At 45.4% G+C, this 16,991-nt stretch overlaps 1 protein-coding gene across 1 annotated transcript in view; it reads right to left on the bottom strand.

The window, feature by feature from the left end:
• Nucleotides 1-247: 247 nt before the first annotated feature.
• Nucleotides 248-16,991, bottom strand: part of ZSCAN20 (zinc finger and SCAN domain containing 20) — a 32,136-nt gene continuing 15,392 nt past the window's right edge. Inside the window, exons 7-8 of the mRNA XM_082464524.1 lie at nt 9,955-10,383; nt 248-9,383 (exon numbers count right to left, since the gene is read on the bottom strand). Of these exons, the coding sequence (XP_082320650.1) occupies nt 8,125-9,383; nt 9,955-10,383 (1,688 nt within the window). The 3' untranslated portion in view covers nt 248-8,124. The remainder of the gene's footprint in view (nt 9,384-9,954; nt 10,384-16,991) is intronic.

Below are 16,991 nucleotides of genomic sequence, written 5' to 3' on the forward strand. Positions count from 1 at the left end.
GGGGTCTTTTCTAGTTCAAATGCCCTAGAACCATGCTGTGTAATAGAAATATAGCGCAAGCCACAAATGCAAGCTGCACGAGCACTTTAAATTTTTCTAGTAGCCATATGTAAAAGCAAAAAGAAACAGGTGAAATTAATTTTAATAATATGTTTTATTTAACCCAATATATCCTAAATATCATTTCAAGATATAACCAAAATAAAAAATATTGAGAGAGTCTGCATTTTTTTAATTCATTAATTAATTTATTTATGGCTGTGTTGGGTCTTCGTTTCTGTGCGAGGGCTTTCTCTAGTTGCGGCAAGCAGGGGCCACTCTTCATCGCGGTGCGCGGGCCTCTCACTGTCGCGGCCTCTCTTGTTGCGGAGCACAGGCTCCAGGAGAGACTGCATTTTTTCACATAAGTACTCAAAATCTGGTGTATATATTACACATCTCAACACATCTCAGTTCAGACTAGCCACATTTGGAGAGGTCAACAGCATGTGTAGCTGGTGGCTACCATACAGGACAGCGCAGCCGAGAACGCTCGATCTCGGTTACTATGGAGTCTGGACCACAGGAGGATGGAACAGGGGAAGGATAGAGCTTATTGACCCAAGCAGCCCAGCCCTCCATTTCTAACTTGGGAACCATGAAGAAGCTGCCCCCCGTTTCCCTGCTTCCCTCCCCCTCACCTGCTGCAATTCCTGCTCCTCCCTGCTCAGTTCTGCCTGCCCATCCCCCACCTCACTCACTGGACACCCAGGATAGCCCACCCCCGTTTCTACCTCTTACCCTTCCTCTCTCCCAGTCTTGGTTGCCTCCTCTCCTGCCTGCCCCTTTGCTCCTCTTCCCTTTCTGTTTCTCTGCCCTCCCCATACACCCACCATCCTTTCCGACTTGCTCCCTCCACCCTCAGTCCTTCCTTTGACCTTGACCTGGCTCCTTCCTCAAGCTGCTTGAGCCTTGTAACCATCGGATCCCACACGCCTCCTCTTCAGACCTCAACCGCAAGGATGCCCGGACCTCACCTGGTGATTCCCACTGCTTAGCTGGGGACCAGGTGCCCTGCCAGTCAGATTCCTGGTTCAGCCTAGAACTTCTGGCAACAGGAGCACCCAGCAGCCTGTGGATGTGGTGCCAACAGAGAGCCGGCCCAGCCCACAGGCATCCCCTCAGGCAGGGCTTCCCTCCTAGTAGTACATTCTCAGTCGTGCCGGCCCTGGCCAGCTCTCTGTCAAGATCGATCGATAAAAGAGTTCCTGTCCCAGCCCCGGTGGGCTGGTCAGCCTTAGTGGACCCCAACGTTTGTAACTAACCTCTGGGCCCTGCTAACAGCAAGAGAATGACAATGAGTTATCTATGGCCTCTGTCCTGTCTCCAGGAAGGCGAGCCCTGTGGCTCTGGTCACTGTTGGAGCAACTGCTGAAAAGAAGTTCCATGAAAACCTGTAAACAAGAGCTAGAACTTCTCCTCCAGGGAGACCAAGACTCATTTTCTCCCAGGTCTCATCTTTGTCCCAAGATGTACAGAACATCAATGCATTCCAACCATTACTCAACCTACACTTGACATTCTGACTCCTACAGGAAGAAACAGTTTCCTGTGGATTCTGATCAAAGTCACATCAAACTCTGAAATATCACTCTCTTTCTCTAATTCACGATCAGAATTCAAGGATAACAGAGTCTAAAAGGCAAAGGGTTGCCTATACCCCGTTCAACCAGGATGAAAGAGTAAAAGTTTACAAAGGAAACCTCAACCTTAAACTACAATGTCTTCTGGACATTACCAGAAGTGGAATGGGTGGAGGAAGGAGGGGAAAGAACCCCCCTAGAGACCCTCCAGCTCTTCCCTCTTTCTAAAGTATGAAGTGTGTCAGCTCTGGTCCTGAACAAGGAAGCAAACTGGGAATCAGATAAGATTCAGCCCTCTGGGAATGCCTTCCTTTCTTTTCATCCATCATCACCCTTATGTTATTTAGGTCCCAGACACCTCAGATTTCCCTGCACAGAGACCCTGGGGCACACAGCAAAGCAGATGTGTGAAGAAGGTCAGCAGACCAAGGAGCCATCTGTTATGGACAAAAAGCAGACTCCTGTGCTGCATACATCCACTCATGGCTGAAGAGCCACAGAAAACAGTGAAAGATGGCAGTCCACCACAAGGGGCGTGAGATCTTGGGCCCCAATCCTCCCTGACGGTCTCATTGTGTCCCCCTGATTTCTCCCCTCCTCCTTTGCTCCATGCTTTTAGTGTAACCAGCAAGATGCCAGAAGAACCCAAGACAAGTTCTTTTTTATGGTTTGCAGTTCAATTAATATAATTTATTAATTTATCAGGTCATTTCATCTCAAAATAGGATTTGACTCATTTTAAGAGATGTACATAATATCACAGGAAGAAGAAAATAATAAAGGATTGGGAAGTGAAAACAAAGCCAAATAAAATGAAGGCAGGGGTTGATGCACAAATGGAAAATCAAGAGGCTGTTCTGTTTTCAGACTTGGACCTTAAATCTCTGAGCCTCCTAGTGGCCAAAATTTAATCCATTTTAATGCCATAGTCACTAACAGGGAATGAAAATCAATCACAAATGTCTAAGAAATTAGTTGCTCAAGAAAGGTCCCTGAGATAACACCAGTGTTTTCTCTTCCTCCAACCAGGACACGCCGGATGGGTTTAGCGTGACCTTCAGCCCAGGTAGCCTCACCTCCTCCATCTATTTCTGGGCAACTTCAAGGAGTGGGGTTGGGTTAGGGACTTCGTATGTCATCCTGAACAAGCCCTTACCGGGTGCTGTCCGTAGACGGTGCTCCTGGCCTGGCACCCTGGGGGCAGTCTGCATGCAGAGCTCCTCACCACCGCCTCCAGAGCAGCCCCTCGACCCACCTCCTGCTGGTCTCTACTGCCTCTAACTACACAGAAGTGACTCTGTGCTCTATGAATTCCCCAAAGCACTAAAGCCAAGCTGTGTTCTGTGCAGAAGGAGGGAGAAGAGCCCTTTCCCCTCTGTGTCACACTGGTCGTCTGGCACCAAAGTAGGGCTCCCTGACCCCCAGTGACTCTCAAGAGATTCCAGTGACCACAGCTCCATCAACCCCTGCCCGCGGCTCCTCTCCTGCTTGAGCTCAGATGGTCCCATAAAGCTGATCCAGAAGCAGCCTTAGCAGTAGACCTGTTTTCTTCATCTTCCCTCCCATGGCCCTCACCCTCTGGATGGCAAGATGATGGGGTATTTTCCTACAATGAAAATGTGAAAAATAAACGTGACTATAGAAAGAAGCACAATGTATTGACAGACCAGATCAGAATCATCTTCACATGCACAGAGAATCACTAGCCATGCCCTGACTAGAAAATCGATCCCTAGTGAGTTTCGGCAAAATGGTCTCATTGGATTCTGGCCTTGACTTAACCTAGTGGCTCCCAGGACAAAGCAGCTCTCTGCCTTGAGAAGTGGGAGAACTGACTGCACGCTGAGAAGAAGAGGGGCTCTTGAGCTCTCTGCCTTCCCTCCCAGCAGCATAGGCTGGGGTCACTGGGGTTCATGACAAGGACCAGGGGAGCGAGGCCCCAGAGGGAGATGAGGTTATCTTTCTGCCACAGGGTTGGCTGGGGGAAGTCACAGTGAGGTGAGAAACTCGACACCCCCAAAAACTGAATTTGGAAGTAATTCCAGATTTGCCTAAAACCAGAGTGAGGCGGGAAGTGGTGCTAAAGATAAGGTGGTGGTAATACAGATGTTGGGAGTGTGCAGAGAGAACCAGCCACGGGCGGGGGGAGAAGACAAACGTCTGTCACCCTGGACCCCAAAGCCCAGCCTGAACCCCACCTCGCCGGCAAAGCCTTCCTGACCTCCCACTACAGGCAGAACTAACTTCTTGTAGGCGGTGACAGGGGCTTAAGATGGGCGTTTGCTGCTAAGAAGCGGAGGCTAAGGGACATCCAAAGGAAGGGCGGGATCAAAATTGAGGTCAGGTGATGTTTCACTTGATTAATTCCCAGTCTGTTCAGAAAAAGACTTCCTAGGCCGCTGGGCCACCACAGCCCAACTGGAAAACGCCCTTAGAAGGGACAGCGTGTGTCTGGGCGGCCACGTCTGGAATGTGCATGTCTTGCTGGGGGTGCGAGGAGGCGGCTTTCTGTGAGCCCAAGTGTGCACGTGAACGCCCGTGCTGAGCGGTGGACCAAGAGGCCGGAGACAGCAGCGGGTGGACGCGGGGCTGGAGGGCCCTGGAGGGACCCGAGTAGGGCTGGCCGCCAGGCCACCTGGAAGTTATCAGCATCTACACAGCGGTAAACATGCAAATGGAGTGAAGGGAGCGAATGGAGAAGCAGGCCTGGGCCCCAAGGCTGGGCTACAGAGACCCAGGGCGGCCTGGGGGACGAGACCGCCCGCCACCCACACGCACCCCAGACATCAAAGCCTCCGCACCCCCGGCCCCAAAGGGTGTCACTCTTCTCCACAGACTGACTAAAGGGAGTCTTTTCTGCAGCCCGAACGTGGAGGGCCATCCCCACTGCGGGCCCCAGACAGGATGAGGCAGGGAGAACCCAGGGGACCCGGCTGCTCCATTTTCCAGCGCGGGAGGACCGAGTTGCCTGACACTCCTTCAGGCTGGGGGCTGGGGGACACGTTAAAGCTGAGGCAGCCAGGACCGTGCCTTCAGCTGCTGGGGCCAAGGCCTAAGAACAGAAACGGGTATCTAAAGCAGCCTGGTCCCGCCTTTCCCTGCCGCTACCTTAGGGTCTGCTGCCTGCTGCGGAGTCTGTGGAATGAGAGTCTTCGTGATGCCCTTTAGTCACCTCCAAGGAGCCAACGCCCTTCCTGGGGTGGAGGGTACAGAAATCAAGGAAGGAGATGCAGCTCACACAAAACACCTTCCCAGGGAGGCAGGTACCGCTTCTGTCTCCCATGACCAGGGTCTGACCTGCGGCCACGCAGGCTGAGAAACCGCCCATTCTGCAGAGTGAATCTACTTCCCAAGAGCAGACTGACGGTAACAAGGCTCGGGGTGTGTCAAACCAGATGTCGGTTTATTTGAGCAGCAAAGAGCTGTTGGAGGATGTCTGGGTGCCCTGGCAGAGTGATGGGTCGGGCCCCAAACATGGAAGCCACCTGAAAGGGAACTTCTTCCAAAGGAAGAGTCAGGTACACAAGGAGAGAAGGTCCTCCTGGGCCACTTCCTCTCCTGGCCCACACTGCCCTCGATTTCATGGCTGAACCTGAGTTACGAGAAAGGACCAATAGGTAATAAACATCAAAACTGTTCACTTGAGAACATGAGACACCAGCATACTTCCAAGAGCAGGGGAACGGGTGATGCTTGGGAGGGGAGAGGGCCATTATCTCACTTCTACACAGAGCTCAGCTTGGCTTCTACAGGGAAGGTTCCAGGAAATTCAGAACTACATTGAGAATGCTGGCGTCAGCAGCGATTGAGGCAGTGTCCGAAAGTTGGCTGGAGTGCGCGGGAGGTGGTGGGACTGGGGGTTAGTCTAGATCTCCTCTGAGGGGCATCTTCCTCTACACGTGGTGTTTCTCCAGTTCTGTCCCGGGCCCAGCCTTTCTATGATTTGAACATGAAGGTAACTCCCAAGCATACAGATAACTCTCTAGTCCTAACCTCCCCCCAGCTTCAGGCCCCAATATCCAAATGCCTGCTGCGTATCGTATCACCTCTTGGATGTCCCTAACCAAAATGCCCCAAATTAAACTTCTGATCTTCTGCCCTCCTGCCCTATCTGCACCTCTTCCTGTGATCCCAGTTCGGAAAGACGGCAGGCTCCACCAGCCACCCAGGCATCCTGGCTTTCCTCCACTGCCCTCAATTCTGCCTGTGGAACCTCTCAAATCATCCCCTCCTCTTCAACGTTACCCCTGCTCTAGTTCGGACTCTCACGTTTAACTGGAATATTGCAACAGTGTCCCAACAGGCTGTCCTAACTGCAGCATAGCCAGGTTCCGTTCAGCTATTAGGTTTCAACAACGCACATCTGACCACGTCCCCCTCAGCAGCCACAAGGTCCTCCATGACCCACCCCCGCACCCTTCCAATCTGAGCTCCTAACACTCCTCACCTCCCATTTACACCCCAATAGAGCTAAGAAGTTATGGTCCCAGCCCCACCCTGAAGCCATGCAATTTCACACCACTTGGTCTTTCCCTGGACCTCCCTTCCCTTCCTCCAGGATCCTTCCTCTTGGCTCAGGTGGTTCCCTACCCACCATCCTACTGTTGCAGTTACTGACACCTGGTGGTTCAAAGCCAGGGCTCACTCACGGGCCCTGCTCCTCAGAGATAAGGTGAGCCAGGAGAGGTAAACCGGGAAGGGGGTGACAGGCAGTGATCCGAGGTAAGCAGGTTCTTGGGAAGCCGAGGAAGGGACTAAGGAGTGATATGCGTCGGTGGGAGTGCCAGTCTCCCCACTGACTGTTTCACATGCAGAGAGCTCCACTCTTCAAGGTTCCCTCACATCTACTATCTAATAGTACTTCCCAAGTTGATGAACGAGCCAGGGTATGAACGGCATTCCCAGTATCATAGGCGGATGTCAGGAGAGGGATGCTCCTTTAAAATCCTTTGGAAACCATAGTCCTTGGCCAACATTGTTTAACCCTCCTGAGGAGAAATCCTGGAGGCCAAAGCGCTGAGAACTAGGAAACCATCCTGTGTGAACCTTTCTGATTGAGCCTGTCAGAGCTGCAGGCAGGTCTTTCCAGCCAACATTTAGACAGCACTGGGTGGGCCTGGGCCGAGAAGGCTCAGAGTAAGAGTGCACCATGAACCTGGACTAAGCAATAGCCTTCAAAGCCCCCTCCGTGGCACTCCACACACACCGCTCCTTCCAACCCCTTCTGCCTCAGCCTTGGCGCAAAGCTTCTGCTGCGCCTGGAGGGAAAGGGCCAGGGGGCCAACACACCGGGATGAGTGAGCACTGGCCAGTGAGCCCAGGTTTCTTAAGGTTCAACCTACGATCCAGCCAAGTCTAACAAGAAGCAGGGCTGACCCCCTGAGAAAAAGGGAAATTCTTAAAAACCCCATTTCCTTAGCCAAAACTGTATCTCATTGGAAGAAACATCACTTTGGCTACATTATTGTTCCCAATCTCAACTCACCTCTGTCTGTCACCCATATTATTGTGAAGATGGAAATTCACATCAAGTGCTTTGATGAGAGCTCAGTCTCGCTCAAAGCACATTGCCAACTGTGAACATCCCCAGTCCTTCAGTCTTTTGGGATTCTCAATGTCCATATTTGTTAAAAACAGAATTCATAGAGAATTTTAACAGAAAATGTGGTCTACAAAGTGCTTTGGCACCTGAGTTACCTGCCCCAATGTGAAAGGGGATTCAGTGAAGCAGTGAGAGCACCTCAGGCCCTAGAGACAGAGCTGGTTGAATCCTGCCTCTGCCATTTTCAGATGTGTGACCCAAGCAAGTCACTTCTCTCTTCTGGGAAATGGGGAAAATATTAATACCTCCTGGGGCTGCTGTGAGGAGTAAATGAGATGATGTATACAAAGTGCTTAGCACAGAGCCTACTGAAGAGCTCGATAGATGCTGGCTACTTTTGCTATTATTAATAATGATCTAGTAATGATGTCACTGTTGTTTCTACCCTTTGATAAGCTCATGGTAGCCTGCTCTAGGCCACTGATTCTCAATTATGCCCCCATCACTGGAGAGTCTCAAAGTTCTCCCAGGAGGTTACGCCCCAACGGAAAATGGCCACGTATGAGAATTTGCCAACGTACACCGATGGGGCATGTGTACATGTGGACAGTGTGAAGGCACAGCAAGGTCTAGAATCACTGCTCAGGACCACTGATTTACCTCTAATCCCCTCAGTTACCAGTCTGGCTCAAACACTGATAAAGCTCTTACATGACAGCAAATATAAGGGCAGCCTGAGGATTGTGTGGGGTTTTTCTGCAGGAGAAAAAACACATTACACTTAAGAAAAGTGCCTTCAAATCTGGATCCTTAGCATTTGTAATTCACTTCCGAATTACTTGGATTGTACCAAGGTAAGGTCCCCAGGTACACGCTAAGCTTAAAAATTGGGACAGTTTCTTTCTAGCATACGTCTTAGGATCTTGGGAGATTTAAATATATGTTTCTCTCTTTTGTCTCCTATGATGCCTTCCCTCCTGCATGGGTTCTCCTGTGGGCACTGAAGTGGGAGCTGTTGTTGAAATCTTTGCCGCACTCTGTACACTTGTAGGGTTTCTCCCCGGTGTGGATTCTCTGGTGAATAATAAGACTGGAGCTCTGGTTAAAGCATTTCCCACACTCTCTGCACTTATAAGGCTTCTCTCCTGTGTGGATTCTCTGGTGGGTAATGAGGTTGGAACGGTCACGGAAGAACTTCCCACACTCGAGGCATCTGTAGGGCTTCTCTCCTGTGTGCACCCTCTGGTGTGTGATGAGCTTGGAACGCTCCCCAAAGCATTTCCCACAGTCTGTGCACTCATACGGCTTCTCCCCAGTGTGGGTTCGCTGGTGGTTGGCCAGCGTGGAGCTCTTACTGAAGCTTTTCCCACATTCAGCACATCCATATGGTTTCTCTCCCGTGTGGATTCTTTGGTGACTGATGAGGGCAGAACTCTTGGAGAAGCTTCTTCCACATTCGGAACACTGATAAAGTTTATCCCCTGAGTTGGTGCTTTGCAGTCCAGGAGAATTCAAGTTCTTACTGGCACCTTGAGTTTGTTCTGGAGATGTCTCCTCTGTTGAGTTCCTCCAGTGAGCACTACAGGATGGGCTCTGGCCAGAGTTTTTCCCAGGCTCACCATAGTGATCACGATTTCCTCCCAAGTGGATTCTCTGATGTTTCAGAAGGTTTGAGCTCTGGGCGAAGCTTTCCCAACATTCCCCACATTTATAGGGTTTTACCCTCGTGTGCGTTCTCTGGTGGGCGATGAGATTGGAGTGGTCACTAAAGCTTTTCCCACATTCAAGGCATTTGTAGGGCTTCTCTCCAGTGTGGATTCTCTGATGGGTATTGAAGTTGGACCGGTCACTAAAGCTTTTCCCACATTCAAGGCATTTGTAGGGCCTCTCACCTGTGTGTATCCGCTGGTGAGCGATTAACTGTGAATTCCGGCTGAACCGTTTCACGCACGTGTCACACTTGTAGGGTTTCTCTGCAAGGTACAGGCCTTGATGATCGATGAGTTTTTCTAAGTCCTCTTCAGAAGAACATTCTTTCCACTGATCCTGGGATGGATTTCCCCACTGCCCTTTACCTTCGTTTTCATTTTCACTGTCTTCCCCCCAATCATGAGGGTAGCAATCATCCTCTGCAGTACACTTTGATAAGGCTCCAGGCAAATCTTCAAAAATGTCCTGCTCTGAAATCTGGTCTTCATCCTCATGCCTCATCTCAAAACCTGAAAGAATGGACAGAAATGCATTCATTAGTTAGTGTCTATCTAACATCTGGATCTTGTGTCTTGTGAATTTGGCTAACATGAACTTGTACTTATATTTTATATCTCACAGCTTATAAATGTGACTAACATGAAATTGATCAAGTTTCAGCGCACACATGCATTTCTGACCTGTAAAGCTTAGGAACAGAGTTTGGGACATGGTAACTCCACCAAGGGAGCCATGAGCCCCAGCCCAGGCAGCCAGCTGTCAGTCTCCCTGGCCAGCTACCCTATCCCACTACTGAACAATGAACACTTTTCTCCTGGTACATTCAGTATGGCCTATGTCATACGAGACTGAATAAACTCTATAACTGCCCAGATGAATCCAAGTAAAATCTAGACTGACCACTTTTCTTATTTAGGGGATTACACTAAGCTAGAGACTGGATAATCTCAGCGAAGCACAAATCCTTAACTTATTCAATTTCATTCTCTCTTTTAGTTCAGAGAAAAGAAATGAGTCTGGCTTCCACACTCTCTCTGCATGCTTGCAGATTTTGTGGACATCTAATTACTCCAAGCTTACCAGTGTCTGGGATTTTAGGACCTGGGGTTGGAGGTCTGACGGCATCTTCACCTGCCATTTCATCCCAGGCCTCCTGGTTGACAACCTGGGTACCACTCTCCCCAGAAGTAGGAAGACCCACTGCCTCCTTGCTGGTCCCCATGTCTCTAACCGCAGTCCGAGCCCTCATCAGCGAGTCCAGCTCCTCATAGAAGGGGCAGGTCCCAGGTGGGTGGCTGCTCTTGGCTTTTCGGTAGCTTCGAAGGAGGTTTTTGAATCTGTAGCGACACTGCTCCAGGGTCCGCAGGAAGCCCTGTGCACACAGCCGCTCTGCAATGGCCCGGTATACCTGGCTGTTCTGGTGACAAGTGCGAAGCTTCTCAGAGAATGGGGACTCACTGAGAATGGTCAGGAAGGCCTTGGTCTCCTCGTAGCCCCAGTGCACACCTGCTGTCAGGAGTGAAGAGTTCAGAATTGAGAGACTTGATGAGATTTGCCTAGGTCATCAGGGACTGGGGTCACCTGCCCTGCTAAACACCTAGGCACTTTGGAAAGCATCCACGTGCCTGGCACACCAGCAAAGAATATACCCTTGTTTCTCAAGGCTGTGCCAGGGCTTCCCATCCCCACCCACTTCTAAGAGATTCTATTAACATTTAAGAGTCTTGGCTGAAGGGGAGGATTTAAGTGGCCATATTATACCAGGTGACCCATGTCCCTGGCTTCAGCTGATTGGTTCAAGGAAAGGCCTGTAACTGAGATACAAGACACTGTCTCTATACCCATTCAATACATGTGCTCTACTTACTTACTTTATTTATTTATTTATTGGGGGTTTTATTGGTTTTTTTAAAATTTTATTTATTTTTTTATACAGCAGGTTCTTATTAGTTATCCATTTTATACATATTAGTGTATACATGTCAATCCCAATCTCCCAATTCATCCCACCACCACCACCCCCCCGCCACTTTCCCCCCTTGGTGTCCATACGTTTGTTCTCTGCATCTGTGTCTCAATTTCTGCCCGGCAAACCGGTTCATCTGTACCACTTTTCTAGGTTCCACATACACACATTAATATACCATATTTGTTTTCCTCTTTCTGACTTACTTCACTCTGTATGACAGTCTCTAGATCCATCCACATCTCTACAAATGACCCAATTTCATTCCTTTTTATGGTTGAGTAATATTCCATTGTATATATGTACCACAACTTCTTTATCCATTCGTCTGTCAATGGGCATTTGGGTTACTTCCATGTCCTGGCTATTGTAAATAGTGTTGCAATGAACACTGGGGTGCGTGTGTCTTTTTGAATTATGGTTTTCTCTGGGTATATGCCCAGTAGTGGGATTGCTGGGTCATATGGTAATTCCATTTTTAGTTTTTTAAGGAACCTCCATACTGTTCTCCATAGTGGCTGTGTCAATTTATATTCCCACCAACAGGGCAAGAGGGTCCCCTTTTCTCACACCCTCTCCAGCATTTGTTGTTTGTAGATTTTCTGATGATGCCCATTCTAACTGGTGTGAGGTGATACTTCATTGTAGTTTCGATTTGCATTTCCCTGATAATTAGTGATGTTGAGCAGCTTTTCATGTGCTTCTTGGCCATCTGTATGTCTTCTTTGGAGAAATGTCTATTTAGGTCTTCTGCCCATTTTTGGATTGGGTTGTTTGTTTTTTTAATATTGAGCTGCATGAGCTGTTTATATATTTTGGAGATTAATCCTTTGTCCATTGATTCATTTGCAAATATTTTCTCCCATTCTGAGGGTTGTCTTTTCATCTTGTCTGTAGTTTCCTTTGCTTTGCAAAAACTTTTAAGTTTCATTAGGTCCCATTTGTTTATTTTTGTTTTTATTTCCATTACTCTAGGAGGTGGATCAAAAAAGATCTTGCTGTGATTTATGTCAAAGCATGTTCTTCCTACATTTTCCTCTAAGAGGTTTATAGTGTCTGGTCTTACGTTTAGCTCTCTAATCCATTTTGAGTTTATTTTTGTGTATGGTGTTAGGGAGTGTTCTAATTTCATTCTTTTACATGTAGCTGTACAGTTTTCCCAGCACCACTTATTGAAGAGGCTGTCTTTTTGCCATTGTACATCCTTGCCTCTTTTGTCATAGATTAGTTGACCATAGGTGTGTGGGTTTATCTTTGGGCTTTCTATCCTGTTCCATTGATTTATATTTCTGTTTTTGTGCCAGTACCATATTGTCTTGATTACTGTAGCTTTGTAGTATAGTCTGAAGTCCAAGCGCCTGATTCCTCCAGCTCCGTTTTTTTCCTTCAAAACCACTTTGGCTATTTGGGGTCTTTTGTGTCTCCATACAAATTTTAAGATTTTTTTGTTCTAGTTCTGTAAAAAATGCCCTTGGTAATCTGATAGGGATTGCATTGAATCTGTAGATTGGTTTGAATAGTATAGTCATTTTCACAATATTGATTCTTCCAATCCAAGAACATGGTATATCTGTCTATCTGTATCATCTTTAATTTTTTTCAAGAGTGTCTTATAGTTTTGTGCATACAGGTCTTTTGTCTCCCTAGGTAGGTTTATTCCTAGGTATTTTATTCTTTTTGTTGCAATTGTAAATGGGAGCGCTTCCTTAATTTCTCTTTCACATTTTTCATCATTAGTGTATAGGAATGGAAGAGATTTTTGTGCATTAATTTTGTATCCTGCGACTTTACCAAATTCATTGATTAGCTCTAGTAGTTTTCTGGCGGCCTCTTTAGGATTCTCTAGGTATAATATCCTGTCATCTGCAAACAGCGACAGTTTTACTTCTCTATTCCAATTTGTATTCCTTTTATTTCTTTTTCTTCTCTGATTGCCATGGCTAGGACTTCCAAAACTATGTTGAATAATAGTGGTGACAGTGGACATCCTTGTCTTGTTCCTGATCTTAGAGAAAATGCTTTCACTTTTTCACCATTGAGAACGATGTTTGCTGTGGGTTTGTCGTATATGGCCTTTATTATGTTGAGGTAGGTTCCCTCTATGCCCACTTTCTGGCGAGTTTTTATCATAAATGGGTGTTGAATTTTGTCAAAAGCTTTTTCTGCATCTATTGAGATGATCATATGGTTTTTCTTTTTCAATTTGTTAATATGGTGTATCACATAGATTGATTTGCATATATTGAAGAATCCTTGCATCCCTGGGATAAATCCCACTTGATCATGGTGTATGATCCTTTTAACGTGTTGTTGGATTCTGTTTGCTAGTATTTTGTTGAGGATTTTTGCATCTATATTCATCAGTGATATTAGTCTGTAATTTTCTTTATTTGTGATATCTTTTTCTGGTTTTGGTATCAGGGTGATGGTGGCCTCATAGAATGAGTTTAGGAGTGTTCTTTCCTCTGCAATTTTTTGGAAGAGTTTGAGAAGGATGGGTTTTAGCTCTACTCTAAATGTTTCATAGAATTCACCTGTGAACCCATCTGGTCCTGGACTTTTGTTTGTTGGAAGATTTTTAATCACAGGTTCAATTTCATTACTTGTGATTGGCCTGTTCATATTTTCTATTTCTTCCTGGTTCAGTCTTGGAAGGTTATACCTTTCTAAGAATTTTGTCCATTTCTTCCAGGTTGTCCATTATATTGGCAAAGAGTTGCTTGTAGTAATCTCTTAGGATGCTTTGTATTTCTGGGGTCTGCTGTAACTTCTCCTTTTTCATTTCTAATTTTAATGATTTTAGTCCTCTCCCTCTTTTTCTTGATGAGTCTGACTAATGGTTTATCAATTTTGTTTATCTTCTCAAAGAACCAGCTTTTAGTTTTATTGATCTTTATTACTGTTTTGTTTCTATTTCATTTATTTCTGCTCTGATCTTTATGATTTCTTTCCTTCTGCTAACTTTGGGTTTTGCTTGTTCTTCTTTCTCTGGTTCTTTTAGGTGTAAGGTTAGATTGTTTATTTGAGATGTTTGCTGTCTCTTCAGGTAGGATTGTATTGCTATAAACTTCTCTCTTAGAACTGCTTTTGCAGCATCCCATAGGTTTCGGATCGTCGTGTTTTCATTGTCATTTGTCTCTAGGTATTTTTTGATTTCCTCTATGATTTCTTCAGTGATCTCTTGGTTATTTAGTAACATACTGTTTAACCTCCATCTGTTTGTGTTTTTTATGTTTTTTTCCTTAATTGATTTCTAATCTCATAGCATTGTGGTCAGAAAAGATGCTGGACATGATTTCAATTTTCTTAAATTTACTGAGGCTTGATTTGTGACCCAAGATGTGATCAATCCTGGAGAATGTTCCGTGCGCACTTGAGAAGAAAGTGTAATCTGCTGTTTTGGGATGGAATGTCCTATAAATATCAATTAAATCTATCTGGTCTATTGTGTCATTTAAAGTTCTTGTTTCCTTATTAATTTCTGTTTGGATGATCTGTCCATTGGTGTAAGTGAGGTGTTAAAGTCCCCCACTATTATTGTGTTACTGTCGATTTCCTCTTTTATAGCTGTTAGCAGTTGCCTTCTGTATTGAGGTGCTCCTATGCTGGGTGCATATATATTTATAATTGTTATATCTTCTTCTTGGATTGATCCCTTGATCATTACGTAGTGTCCTTCCTTGTCTCTCATAACATTCTTTATTTTAAAGTCTATTTTATCTGATACGAGTATTGATACTCCAGCTTTCTTTTGATTCCCATTTGCATGGAGTATCTTTTTCCATCCCCTCACTTTCAGTGTGTATGTGTCCCTAGGTCTGAAGTGGGTCTCTTGTAGACAGCATGTATATGGGTCTTGTTTTTGTATCCATTCAGCGAGCCTGTGTCTTTTGGTTGGAGCATTTAATCCATTCTCACTTAAGGTAATTATCGATATGTATGTTCCTATGACCATTTTCTTAATTGTTTTGGGTTTGTTTTTATAGGTCCTTTTCTTCTCTTGTGTTTACCACTTAGAGAAGTTCCTTTAGCATTTGTTGTAGAGCTGGTTTGGTGGTGCTGAATTCTCTTAGCTTTTGCTTGTCTGTAAAGCTTTTGATTTCTCCATCGAATCTGAATGGGATCCTTGCCAGATAGAGTAATCTTGGTTGTAGGTTCTTCCCTTTCATCACTTTAAGTATGTCATGCCACTCTCTTCTGGCTTGTAGAGTTTCTGCTGAGAAATCAGCTGTTAACTTTATGGGAGTTCCCTTGTATGTTATTTGTCGTTTTTCCCTTGCTGCTTTCAATTATTTCTTTGTCTTTAATTTTTACCAATTTGATTACTATGTGTCTCGGCGTGTGTCTCCTTGGGTTTATCCTGTATGGGACTCTCTGCGCTTCCTGGACTTGGGTGGCTATTTCCTTTCCCATGTTAGGGAAGTTTTTGACTATAATCTCCTCAAATATTTTCTCGGGTACTTTCTCTCTCTCTTCTCCTTCTGCGACCCCTATAATGCGAATGTTGTTGCATTTAATGTTGTCCCAGAGGTCTCTTAGGCTGTCTTTATTTCTTTTCATTCTTTTTTCTTTATTCTGTTACACAGCAGTGAATTCCACCACTCTGTATTCCAGGTCACTTATCCGTTCCTCTGCCTCAGTTATTCTGCTATTGATTCCTTCTAGTGTATTTTTCATTTCAGTTTTTGTATTGTTCATCTTTGTTTGTTTGTTCTTTAATTCTTCTAGGTCTTTGTTAAACATTTCTTGCATCTTCTCGATCTTTGCCTCCATTCTTTTTCCGAGGTCCTGGATCATCTTCACTATCATTATTCTGAATTCTTTTTCTGGAAGGTTGCCTACCTCCACTTCATTTAGTTGTTTTTCTGTGGTTTTATCTTGTTCCTTCATCTGGTACATAACCCTCTGCCTTTTCATCTTGTCTGTCTTTCTGTGAATGTGGTCTTTGTTTCACAGGCTGCAGGATTGTAGTTCTTCTTGCTTCTGCTGTCTGCCCGCTGGTGGATGAGGCTATCTAAGAGGCTTGTACAAGTTTCCTCTCTACTTACTTTATGAATTGCCTTTTTAACAAACATGGGAACTGAGAATCCCTAAAGACATAAGTGGACTTCAGATAATCTTGCAACAGAGTCCAACTGAGGATCCCTTTCCTCTTTTGAGGAAGAAGGAAAAGGAGGTGGTCTATTTTCATTTCCTCTGCAGCTAAATGATGCAGCCAGGGAGGCAGCATGGTGGAGGGAAGACCAAATAAAATTGGAGGTGGGATCCCTGGGCTCTGGTCTTGACACTTCACAGCTTGGGCTTCTGTGTTTCCACTTTTACAGGGACTGGGTGTTTCCCTAGCATCAGTTGTTCAAGTATATACTGTCATGATTTCTGCTATATCTATTAAATATTTCACTCAACATCTGGCTTTACCTAAATTTACTATTTGTGAAGTCACCTGTTGATGTGCTCATACACATCAAAATTAAAAGTTCACTCAGGTAACACTTATGATCATCCCCATACTACCAGTGACACACTCTGGGAAATACTGAATTAGCTCTTTAAGGTCACTTAAGGTTTTAAAAGTGTTTGCTTCTTTTTGCACAGCAAAGGAAACCACCAACCAAAGGAAAAGACAAACTACTGAATGCGAGAAAATATTTGCAAATGATATGACCGATAAGGGATTAATATCCAACATATATAAAAAAGCATACATCAAAATAGCAAATAATTGTAAAAATGCGTAGAAGAACTGAATAGACATTTTTCCAAAGAAGAAGTGCAGGTGGCCAACATGCACATGAAAAGATGCTCAATATCGCTAATCATCAGGGAAATGGAAATCAAAGCTATAATGAGATATCACCTCACACCTGTCAGAATGGCTAGTATCAAATAGTCTACAAATAACAAATGTTGGCGAGGATGTGGAAAAAAGGGAACCCTAGTGTACACTGTTGGTGGGAATGTAAATTGGTGCAGCCACTGTGGAAAACAGTATGGAGGTGTCTCAAAAAAACTAAAAATAGAACTACCATGTGACCCAGCAATTCCACTCCTGGGTATATATCCGAAAAAACAAAGAAACTAATTTGAAAAGATACATGCACCCCAATACTCATAGCAGAACTATTTATAATTGCAAAGACATGGAAACGAC

The sequence above is a fragment of the Balaenoptera physalus genome (assembly GCF_965194825.1).
Source record: "Balaenoptera physalus genome assembly, chromosome: 1".
NCBI classification, from domain to species: domain Eukaryota; kingdom Metazoa; phylum Chordata; class Mammalia; order Artiodactyla; family Balaenopteridae; genus Balaenoptera; species Balaenoptera physalus.